Below are 13,117 nucleotides of genomic sequence, written 5' to 3'. Positions count from 1 at the left end.
CTCTGTGTCTCTGGGTGTCACTGACTGCTGCTGGTAGAATACGTCTTCTTCCAGTCCCATGCTGCTTGCAATCAGACAGTGGGGAAGAAAAATGTAGGGATCCCTAGGGGCTTGCAATATGATGTGTATCAACCATTCTCTATAACATATTTTCTTATTATCTCAATTAATTAGAAGAAAAAAAAATCTAAATGCATATAATTTCAGAAAATATGCCTCGGATGATTGAAGATTCAATGACACAAAAAGAGTTGGGTTACACCTCACAACTATGATTTGAATGCCGCTTGGGGACTTTTTAAATTGATTTGATTATTTCAAACTTGAGCTTTTGTTACACATATAAAATGATTGCCAGGTGTTTTATATACATATATGTATATATTCAGCCCCTCAACTCCACCATTTTTTCAATCACCTGGACATGCTTGATAACAGGATTACTCGCTTAGAACCAGCAGCCCTCCCTTTCCCCACCTCAGCTGTCACAGCCACACTGATTAGATATATATCTATTAACCTCTGTTTATTTCCTTTGCATTGATGGTGCAGTTGTGGGGAGCCAGTGATCCTTTTTTGGGGGCAGGTGTAGCGCATTTCCCAACCTTAGAGGCCCGGCCAAGTTTCTACAGAGGGTAGCCAGAGGGGATCTCCTGTCAAATCTATCATAATTCTTTTTTGTTTTCTTATTCTCTGCCCATTCGAGGTTTCCCTTGGGGAAAGTAACACTTGCTTCCCAGCCTTGGAGGCCGATCGGTTTGGTTTCACCTCCACAAGGGCAGCTCTCCCCGAGCAAAGGGGAAAACATCTCACAAAGCACTTCTGTCCTATTTCAATTCCAGAAGTTCATCCTCCACTCAACTCCTGTCCCATGAAAAACCAATACATATTTGGCTAGTAATTTGTCAAATGGTCAGTCCTTAGACTGATAAAAATGTATATTTAATCTAATAATACAAATGACAATAAAGGAAGTGCACAGGCACAAAGAGCACTGGTCATGCAATTCCAGTTTGGGCTGCAGTGTACCACATTCATGTTCAGTTTTACACCAAAATATACTTACAGTACCAACCAAGCTAAAGCAAAGCACACTTTGTCAGAATGTGGCATGCTAGCTGCTCTGTCTGTGAACAACACGTTCTCACACACACACACACACACAGGAAAAGAAAAGTTTTGACATAGTGAAAGGCAGAGGAGACCACAGGGAAGAGGAGGGCATAGCTTAGTAGATTGAGCAGGATGCTCATCATGTTGCTGTTTGCCATGCTTATGATTGCTATGGATTTGCAGCAATCCATAGGAGGTGTGAGGAGGGGTTTGGTAGTTATACATAGATACACAAAGTGTATAATATCCATTTACTTGTTACGGTAACAATTCCAAATTACAGTCTGTGAATTACAAAGACCAAATAATAAGCAATACAGTGTAAATGCACTTTAATTATCACACAATATGTCAATTATAGAGATTTCTAGCATTTATTTCTGAATTACACTGAGTGTTTTAATTGCAACAGAACGGCTACTTGTTGCCATGATTACCCATGTATGAAGATAATGATGATTGTTTTCGATAGAGCCTTCCTTTGGACCGGGAGGCTTTTAAATGCTGTAATTATTTATTCCAGATGGTAACTATCTCAATCTGTTTAGAGAAACTGCATTTTAAAAATACCCGATGGTATTTGCACTGGAGCTCGACTTACTCTTTATATATTGTGTTTATGACTGTGCCATATGATTCCAAAACAATGTTAGTCTACAAGACTAATGTTCCATAGGAAACAACTACACAGCATGGTGCTGATGGAGGTGCGCTCTTTTTAAATATGTAGCTATGGACAAAGGTTTTGCATGAACTAATTTTGCTTCATAAAGTCGAATGAGACCTGCTGAAAATGTTACTCTAACATATTGAATTCCATACCGCTTTATATACTTAAAATGTGACATTTTGAAATCAAACATGAATTACTGTCCAGTAGACCTTTGCAATATCATTTTGTAGTTTCATGATAACGTGATGTTAAATAAAAGATCTAAATTATGTTCATATCGGGTTTTTTTGTTGTTGTTGTTTTATTTTAAGTATGTCTCAATTCTAAAATTCTAGATGATGCAAAACTTTTGGCCATAGCTGTACACTAAACTAGAGACAGATTTGACATTCCCTTTAAGAGCTTTTAAGGCTCCACATGGTGGCACTGTTTGCTAAGTTAAAATCTACATCGAATAAACCAGTTACAAAATGTTACCACCGGTGACATTATGCAAATGCCATTGTCATCAATACATAGGAAATATCAGCCATAATATTCACATGCACAATTTCAGGGGCAATTGTTAAATTCCAATACTGGCCATGCCGCCCCTGCCCATGCTGGCCCAATATAGATTAAGGAAATAGCATAAAACAAGAGGATGCATCTTAGTTAAAGGGTACATAAGGACCTTTTTTATTTTATTGTGTTACATGTTCCCTACTTTTTAAATGTTTATTGTGTTGCTACTACCGTTTACATAAGGTGTGTGTATTGTTTAATTTTTTTTTTTTTTTTTTACGTTTTGACCACTTTTAATTTGAATTTCCTGCCTCAAGATGGCTTCCCATGTACCCGCATGGACCTCTCAGAACTACATTTCCCATCATCCTCCTGCTCACCGGTAAATCCATATCAATTACATATATGAGCAGGAGGGTGATGGGAAATGTAGTTCAGGAGGAGAACAGGGGTGGTTTCAATAAACAGGTTGAATGAATTCACTGCTGGTTATTGAGGAGCGGGGGCAATCCAATAGACCTGACGTAGTTAGCGTATTACAGGTTACAGATATCTCCTGCATTATTAATAAACTCCCACTGTTCTTTGTTCCCTTTGACAATGTAAAGAAACTGGCTGGGCTCGCAGGAAAGGTTGATTTGTATATGTGTAGGCAAGTCTGTTTTAGGGGGACTATGATAACAGAGCCCGCAAAGGAACATGAAACTGCACATGAAAGGAGGAGCATTATGCTGTGTACACGTTTGCAATTGAGCCTCTGGCAATTTTAGCATCAGTGGCAGAAAAGAAGAAAAATAGTTTCAAGATAATTGAAGATTCTGGGTCTGTTACTTCTCTCTTAATAGTAGAACTGTTGATGCAGTTATCTGAAAGCCTGGGGGTTGTGTGAGTAAGTGGCCCATGTTAGTGATTAATGCCATCTAACTAGGAAACACTGAGATGACAGTTGTACTTCCTTTCTATATATAATTTAACAATGCTAAGGTTCTTCACAGACACAGTACAAAAAAGTGCTTATTCACAAGTATATCAAAACTCTGCAATATTGCCTTGGCTTCTCTTGATGGCTTGCTGTACATTAAGATACATCTATACATTAAGACCTTCTTACCAAGGATCCAGCTGCCAGATAGATCTAATTTTGTTCAATTAACCGCTGCCTCACAGCTTCTGGAATACATATAATTCTGGAATAATATAATTCTGACCAAATTAGGTCGACCAGCAGCACCATTAAGAGGACCATTGCGCTGAAATCATGGCATTATTATCTTTATTATCTGGTGTTTGGATCCATACAGTATGTCTCTATGGACCCTTTGAAGAGAAGACACATTTGCTTGATGGGGATTTTTAAATAATAAAAAAAGCTGGGGAAAAAAAAAAAAATATGCTGAGGAAATTGGTATTCTGCAGTGACTAAAATGCTGTAGCAATCAAATAGAAACAGGGCTTTGAAAACATAGTGCTAATTCAGATTTAGATTTAGATCTTGTGTTTGTTTTCATTTTAAAGAACATGTCATGCTGTTTATTTCAAGCATGTAAAAATAGCACTATATTTTGTGCACATTGTTGAAAGTAATCGGATTAGAACCTTTGTGCATATATTTTCTAAATAGAAAGATGAATTTGCAAGTAGATAAATAAAAATGACTCTAATGCAAAGCAGAACACATTGGATAAAAAAAACAAGATCAAATGCCTACAGAATTGAAGGATGACTTAATTGTATTTCTTTAAAACACATTTTTATTTTAGTCCTGAATTGTTTATACAAAAACAAGCCAACCAGATCTGTTTCTTTATCCAGCTGTAATATAACAATAAATGTACAATTATTAATTTAACAAACGTGTATATTCTTATTATACCTTGCACACAGTTTTCGTTTAAGTTTAACAAATCAAAAGCATAACTTTGTTATGTGCATTAAAAATGAAGCCAGCCAATGCATTGATAGTAGTTCACTGTTGTATGAATCTGTTAAATGCATCTGGTGGGCTATCAGTTTATACACAACATTGACTGATTATGGATGGTAAATGCTATTACAAAGATTTACAAACCGCATATTAGCGAATCCTGTCCAGAAGTAAAACCTTTCTGAGATACAGACTGCCGGTACGTTTTGTTCTCCACGCAATGCATTGGTTTTGTTATTCTGCGCATGATGCCTGTATAGCGTCAGAATGCTTAACTGCTTTGATATTATCTTCAACTGGCTGATAGAATGTTGAAATCAGTCTCAAGAACATGATTGATTTTGTATCTGCCTCTTGAAAGTGAATGATGTGCAATCCTATGTACAGGACAAAATTCTTGCAAAGGTACTACAGCAGCAAAGCTTCTGGATAACACTCATTTACATGCAGAAAAATGTTTTCTGATTAGGCATTTTAGAAATGTAATTCATACTGATGCAAAACATGTCTGAAGATGTACCCTGCTCCTGTAGGATTAGAGCAGTGTGATAGTGCCTGTTATATTTATCATCATAAGACACATGTAAATGTAAGTGTAGGTTTGGGGACAGTGGCTGTGGAACAAAGAGTGCATTAAAATGTAAAGATGTGCAGTGTCCCACAATCATGAGTCAGCCTTTTATGAAGCTAGTTATAGTTTTAAAGTCGGGGCATATACATTATTTAATGACCACTAGGTGTTATAGCAAAACATAAGTATGATGGTAATAATACAGCAGGTGGTTCTGTTACAGACCTTCTCCAGTTGGGACTCAAACATTTGCTCTTCAATGTGTCTTCATTGTCCAGATAGGGAATTAGCATTTGTTGGATTATGCCTTTTGGAGAAAGACTTTATTTTGCACAATTCAGAACAGCTAATTGGGCTACAAGGTTCTTAGTGAATCGGTGTGTGCTTAGCACTTTAATTAAGTCAAACATGAAGCCAAATTAATTAAATCCATTCACACACTCCATGGTGTTACCCTCTATTGTCAACCAAGTGAACGTTACTGTTTTACAAATAGAACTGCTTTAATTTATTGTATGTTTTAAACAGGCTTGTCTGCTAAATATCATGGTAGCAAACATAGAAAATCTATATTGCCAGATGACTGTTATTTGGGCTAAACAAATATCTATGTATTATGAATCAGGCTAATAAATTAAAATAATCAAGAATCAATTAGGACAGATTAGTTTTAGAAGACAAAAATGCAAATACTGTTTAAGGAAAACTTGTAAAAGCTGTTATAAATTCTGGGGTGGGGGGGGGGGGGGGGGTCTGTTTAATGTGCTAAATTCAGTACTGTACTGGTAGCCTGAAAAGCACAACATTATTTTCAGGAGTACCAACAAGAGGCTGACCTGTAAAACCCTTGCCTCCTTCCTGCTGTTTGAGTCATTTCATTTGCCAAAATAAGCAGGGCCAGTAAATCCACTAAAGAGTGAACAAACCATATCACACTTAAAACAGTCCTTGAGGATGCTCTGTGCTAAATCCACACCGTATTTGTCTTGTTTATGACAATGGCCATGGCTCAGCAAAATCCATAATCAGATTAGAAATTCATTATAAACTTTTCTGAAAGCAGAATACGTGCCACCTAGCAAATCTGCAGCAGTTATGGTATCAAATGCACAGGGATAGAAATTTGAGTCTGCTGCACCTGAAGGCAGATAACCTAAAATGTGACAGTTATTCATTGCTTTTACTCCCTAGAAGTAAGAAAAGGGCTGGCTCTTTTAACTGTCCATCTGCAACTGTATCTGTAATCCAGTCACATAATTCTGCCCTTTCCAAAAAAACTATTCAATGGCAATCCAGTGACACTGTAAACTGATATTTTAAGATCAGCATAAAGGACAGGGGCTGCAGTAAAGATTTATGTACACACCCTTCTGTTTCTTGGTTTGAATACAGTGAGCCGTCTATAGGAAACCAGCTATGATACCAGCATACTACCAGATACTAGCACGGTATACTTCCACATGAGTCAGACGAAACAGAGAGGTCAAAAACCGTTTCAGAAAATCCTAACGAGACTAAAGTTTGCCATACATGGGCTGTGTGCTGTCTCAGTGAGGAGTCACACAAGCAGAACACTGCTATACAGTAGCTAACTAAATCATATGCGTGTGCTCAGATCTGTCTTCACTCACGCAATACAGAATCAAAGATTCAGTGGGTTCCCTTATTGTGTCTTAGTTTATGATCACTGTAGATATGATTGTACACACACTGGTACCTTAAAAGGGGTAGAAACATTACAACAAGCTGTACTGATGATAGGCCTGCCACTTTCCTGTGGACGTGCTGGATTAATGATTAACGGGATCCCAGAAGTTTATTTGTATTGGATGAGATCAGAGCCAGAGAGTGGACTTGAGATCTGAGCGAGAATAAAATAAGTGCTTGTCAGGGAAGTGCATGTCCGCAGCTGGTTGTGGTAAGGTCTGCCACTAATAAGGAAAGTCCTGTCCCATCACAGGGGGGTTGACCAAACGTAATCAGCCTCTAGTATATTATTGTCCTGCATTACCACCTGTACAAGAAGCAGACACCCAGATTCACACTTGGCTACAAATCCGATTTTGTCTTGTTTAATCTAGTATATTGCATTTTGCAAATGCTATAATGATGTGTGCATTAGAATTCAGTGTTGCTGGAAGAAAACAGCCTTGGAATGCCGGGAATTGAAGGAAGCTGCACCAGACGGTTATTGTTTTAGTCATAACAGTATCCCTCTGAGAACTGTGGGGGGAGGCTACCCCCTAACTCCCCAGGTGTGAACCCTAAGAGTCTCAGATGTTGACGTCTCTGATAAACATCCTTTTCTTTATCACAGACCTCCAGGGATTTAAATAGGAACTTCCACTCACTGTCAGGAAGCTGGTGTGAATACCAAAAATATGTATCTGTTGGCATTCTGGTAGCCAAAATCCCAGAACGTACTTTTCAGTCTATAGTACTGCATGAAGTCTCCATAACTGAGAACGCCAGCAGAAACTATGGACTAATCTGGATGCCGTTGCTAATCCCAGTGCTATTTTTTTTTTTAAACATTCACAGGAGTTGACACGGTTTATAGGGATGCGAGATTAGATAGAGCTTCTGTGTAAAGAGTTGCCTGAAGCACTTGTGTGGGAGTTGGTAGTTCTGTCACAACTCACTCTTCCAGCAGCGAATTTCAAGTGGAAGCAACAACTTCAGGCTTGATAAATGTCTGCTGTCAGACTCTCTCTCAAGGAGTCGTGCTAACAGTGTTAATGGGATTGGCAATCCCCAGAAATGCCGATAAACTTCAGGTTTTTTCAAAAATGTGGTATCAGAGCAGGGCTCATTTCATGGGTCTAGAGATACCTGTGATTCTCTGTAGTGTGTTTTCATTTTCAGAACAGAGGTATTCGCACTGGGATCTCCTTGTGCTATTTTGGATTTCAAATTCTGTGTAAGTAACAAAAGAAGATGTTTCAGTAAGGTAAACCTGTACTTGGACAGTAAATGTGTCTCCTCGAGGATGTTTAGGGGTCAGCTACATTAGGAAAGCCAGAAGGAGTAAGAACTACTGTGTGACACATCTTTTACATCTATGTCATGATCCTGTTTTGACGGTCTACAACATTGTTGTCAAACTTTTGTTTTTGCTATTTTTACTGTTCGATGTTTGAAACATTATTATTTAAAAAAAAGAAGAAAAAATCAATTTTTCAATTTTTCAACTCCTTGCCTCAAGGAACAAAAACTTAAATGATAACAACATCATCTGAAACACACAGACCATGTAGTTATTAAAGTAACAGCCAATGAAAACTCCTCTAAGTTTGGCTGGAAGGTCCAGACATTCCCAGTTGATTGCCTTTGCACAAAGTAGAAACAGTGCAGCAGTGTCTGATTCCTAATAAGGTAACAGTAGAGGGTTCAATGGGAGTTCCAGGCAGTAGCTGTCAGCCTGTGGAATGCAGTGAGAAAGCCATCCCGGGAAGATGAAAGACTTTTTATCTGTAGCAATACATCTATCTATCTATCTATCTCTGGCTATACTGTATATATATATAATATATATATATATATATATATATATATATATATATATATATATATATATATGTGTGTGTGTATGTGTGTGTGTGTGTGTGTGTGTGTGTGTGTAAAATGCTATTGAAATTTAGACTGCATTAGACCACATTGCCAGTTAATCTCAGCTTTTTTAGGTAAAATATTGAACAATACTACTGTTGAATAATACTACTGCATTTTATTATGTTTTTTTGGAGCAGGTTTCAGTCTCTTAAGTGCTATTCTGTCTACCTTGTTGTATTTCTGAACCAGTTATTGCCATGTGCTTTTAATGAAAAGCCTAGGAACACTTCTTAAGCAGGCATAATCTAGTTCTCATTGGGAACATGCAACAAGATCAATTACAGTATAGTGCAAACACTACTGATTCTAAATACTTTTCCTGGTTAAGTGTAATGTAAAGAAAATGTATACTGCAACGCTTCTGTAAAGCTATACTGAACATACTAAAGCGCTTCATTAAATACCGGTACAAATATTGTTATCAAAAAGGCAACCAGGAGAGCCACACAGCTTTCCCTGTCCTCTGTCTTATCTAGCCAAGTCACAAAGTTCATCCATCTCCCTCAGCTAGCAGATCATTGCTCATGTAGTAACTATGATCTGGCAGAGCGACTCAGCTTCCCCTAATGCTTTCCAGCCAGTAAGCTCTTCTTAGTACAGTCTCTCCATGTGTCTTCAACTTTCAATTTGAAAAGGTCTGACAGTGGTCAAGTCTTCAAAACACAGATCTCCTTCCATTATACACTCCCATCTTCAGCTGTCATGACCCTTCCTTATACCCTTTGTAAACCCTTAGAAAATAGTAAGAACTCTAGAGATCTGGGATATTATTATGTCCATGTTGAAATCGTACCTCTTTTCTACAGCATTCCAGAGTAACTGCAAGCAACATCTGTTATCTTTTTATTAAACACAATCATTTTATAATTTATGTGACATGCTACTTCATATGCTATTGTTAAGTTTGATTTTCCAAAATAACTTACGACATTAAAATATTTGAAATGGCCAACAAAATTTGCTTGGAATTCACCAAGACTACTTTATTATATTAATTACCCAGTATAGTTATTGAGCTGTGCTTTATCTACTGTACTTATCACGCTTGCCCTTATCCACTTGTACCATCACCAAGTCCTGTCTCACCTAGCCAAGACATAAAACTTGTTTCAAAGTCTTCACTTAAAAATGTAATGTGCAATCCATTTTTGCGCTTGCTTTTTATTAAATACAAGGTTGTTTTCTTTAAAATGTTCCTTTGGCAGATTAGCATTCTGAGTGTATAAATAAATCATAAGTACTACTTTAACATCTTGATTGCTAATGATGAAACTGGAAGGCGAATAGACCTGATTGCATCTCTAATGAGGGCTTTGCATCTCTAATGAGGGCTCTTGCCCTGATTACCTGCTGGGTTATAGTGGAAGGGTGTAGAAGACTGTGCTATCAGCAGAGCTGGAGGTAAAACTACAGTTCACAGAAAGTGCTCAATTAAAGGGTTATAGATCTGACCCATACTGAGTAATATAACTTCACATATCAATTCTGCCTTCCTGATTCCCGTCTCATTCAAGTTTCCTAGAAAATATAAGCTATACTGCTAGGCATAACAACCAAATAAAATGTTTTGTGGATCTACTGTATTATGTGTACCAGGATGTATAATTTGAACATGCACATTTTTACAGAATTTTACATCAATGCATGTTATATGCATACAACAACATTATGGTACTTGGTGTAGAAAACGACTGAGGAGGGGCAATTGAGTGCTATGATCATGACTCTCTGTAGCCAGCTAACTGTGCACTACTGTTTAAAAACACATACAGTAATAAGGTGGGAATACTGACCAAATCAATAAAATGAACGCAGCACAGCAAATCTTCAGACACCAAACTTTGCCACTGTCTCAACATCCTTTTTACTCCAGATCGTTGAAAGAACGTGACCCGAGTTTCAACTGATCGCTGTTCTTGTCTCCACAGACCCTTACGTGAAAATCCACCTGATGCAGAACGGCAAGAGGCTCAAGAAAAAGAAGACAACGATCAAGAAGAACACTCTGAACCCCTACTACAATGAGTCGTTCAGCTTTGAAGTGCCGTTCGAGCAGATCCAGGTAACACCCACTCCCAGGACCTAAAAATATGCAGCACAGTGTTAATTATCCAAGTCTGCCTGGTCTCATTGGGACATGTGCAGCAGCTCTGCATGGTGTAATATATGTAGAACTGGGAGGATGATGATAAAGAAACAACACAGCAGAACTGTTAAATTATGCACAACAGGGATGGAGTATTTATGTTGGTACAGCTGTGATGAGGGGAACAGATGAATAAGTGATAGATGAGTACTTCAAGATGAAGAAAGTTTTTTTAAGAACAGGAGGAGAGTGTCTTCACATAACCTACACCCCTATTAACTATTAATTTGGCTTATGTTATGATTTTTAATAGAGTAGCTAGACGTCTTTTAGAGCTGTTAGAATTTTTACATTTTCAATTGCACCAATTAAATATATTAATATCAAACTCTACCCTACTCTATTGGCCAGGACTCAAATAATGCATGGGGCTAAGACAGTGGTGTTTTGGTCATGGGTACATTATGTGTTGAGGGTATGCTATAACTGCTATTATACAATGGCAAGGATCCTCCTCCTGTTTATTTCAGTGGGTTATGTACATTGGTCGTAGGCCCAACACAGTGCGGATTTCAACAACAGAAAAAATGTAATTTCCCCACCATTTTCATATCAGGCATGTTACAGTAGCTTTGCTTTCTACTTGTCAAAAAACAGTGCTGACTCAACTGCCTTGTTGAATTCTTCATGAATTTCAATTTCAAATCCCCAGCCAATTGCATGGGGCACCTTTGCTGAGGAGAATTTCTATTCAAAGAGCTGCCAGTTTGAATAACCTGTTATACTCTGTGAAAAAGATACTATAATTAATGGAGAACTTCAATCTAGCAATTGTATGAGAACATCTGTTCATTTTGTTCACTGTAGCTTTTTTTCATCAAAGTTCATATTTAAAGCATCTGAATTGCTAGTATTACAAAGCACCCAATCAGACTGTGAAGGTTAAAGACTCTTCTTACTCCATGGCAACCGGCGGATTCAATATTCCATTATATGATAGATTATATACCTGCCACGGGCAATCAGGAAATCTATTTTACTGAACAGTATGATGAAACACATCTATCTACTTTCTTTCTCTTGAAATAACTACTGCAAACCACTGAATTAGTGGAAGATCTCCTGCCTTAATTGCACTCCTTTCTGTAAAATCTAACAAGGATTTAATACGTACAGATACACTGCCACGTGAATACATTTAATGCATATCTCGATGTATGGAGCATCTGTGATGATAGAATCCCTCTGGTCCTCATTTACCACCCTACCAACAGGAAGATACAGACCATTGTGCAAAAAAACTTTACAATTTTACAGCAAGACCCATCTACAGTGCCGATTTTCAAGACTCCCCCCTTGATGTCATACAGAAGAAACAAGAATATAAGAGAATATGTGGTACACAGTGCTATTTGTCCTTCTGGAGAACCTCCGAAATGTACATATCCATGTAATAGACCACGATGTAATACCTGTACATACATTCATTCTGAAACAGCGATTAGAGGCATTAAATCTTCATTCAACAATCATGAACATTTTACTTGTACATCTAAAGGAATAGTCTACTGCATTAACTGCAAGAAATGCAACAAATTGTGTATTGGGGAAATTAAAAGGCGTTTAGTAGACCGGTTTGTAGAACACTTAAGAAGCATTCGCATTAACACCACTGCATTTCCAGTAGCTCATCACTTCAACAGTGATGATCACACTGCTGAAGACATCACAGTCTGTGTGATCAATCAGTGCTATGGAACAAATGTTGCTCGGAAACAAAAGGAACAAAAGTTTATCTTCAAACTGGGAACTTTGGAAACTCTGGGAATGAACATTCTATTCTAATAATCAGGACACCATCCACAGAATTTTTATATAATTACAATTCTTGAACAACAACAAGTTTACTGCACTGTGATTACTTTTCTTTTTAAGAGCTGAAGAAGGGCTTTTGCCCGAAACGTCCTGAAAATCAATGATTTCACTATGTAACACAATTTTTGTTCCTGAGTAGTAAGTGTTATTCCCTAATTGCTTATGCCTCAAAAGTATAGAAAATGGCTATTATTCCCCACAAACTTTGCTTTTGTGACCAGGACAGGTAAATTTCAAAATATCACTATTTCCAATGAGAAAACGGGCGAATTTACGATTATACTGTAAATTTACAGTATAATCATAAATCGCAAAAAACTACTCACTTCTAAATCTTTTGTAGTCATTTTTGTATTACTTTAGTATAAATACATGTACATTTGGATTCATACGTTGTTTTTTTTCGGACTTTATGTGAACGAAAAGACACAAATTCGCCCGTTTTCTCATTGGAAATAGTGATATTTTGAAATATACACTGTCCTGGTCACAAAAGCAAAGTTTGTGGGGAATAATAGCCATTTTCTATACTTTTGAGGCATAAGAAATTAGGAAATAACACTTACTACCCAGGAACAAAAAAAAAAAAAAAAAATTGTTACACAGTGTTTTTTAAAATCTTTTAAACTTTTTGTGTACATTTTTTAAAAAACCTTTTCTTTCATATGCCTTCAATTTTGTACACTGCAGTTTATATATATATATATATATATATATATATATATATATATATATTATATATATATATATGCCGTGTGC

At 37.2% G+C, this 13,117-nt stretch overlaps 1 protein-coding gene across 3 annotated transcripts in view; it reads left to right on the top strand.

Annotated features, from left to right (window-relative positions):
- Nucleotides 1–13,117, top strand: part of LOC121320038 (synaptotagmin-1-like) — a 188,876-nt gene that overhangs the window by 169,311 nt on the left and 6,448 nt on the right. For all 3 annotated transcript variants that reach the window (XM_041258164.1, XM_041258163.1, XM_041258165.1), the window contains one exon: nt 10,326–10,459. In XM_041258164.1, the coding sequence (XP_041114098.1) occupies nt 10,326–10,459 (134 nt within the window). The remainder of the gene's footprint in view (nt 1–10,325; nt 10,460–13,117) is intronic.

Source organism: Polyodon spathula, chromosome 8, assembly GCF_017654505.1.
Source record: "Polyodon spathula isolate WHYD16114869_AA chromosome 8, ASM1765450v1, whole genome shotgun sequence".
Classification (NCBI taxonomy): domain Eukaryota; kingdom Metazoa; phylum Chordata; class Actinopteri; order Acipenseriformes; family Polyodontidae; genus Polyodon; species Polyodon spathula.
The sequence above is the reverse complement of the archived record's forward strand: the minus strand, read 5'-3'. Positions and strand labels throughout refer to the sequence as shown.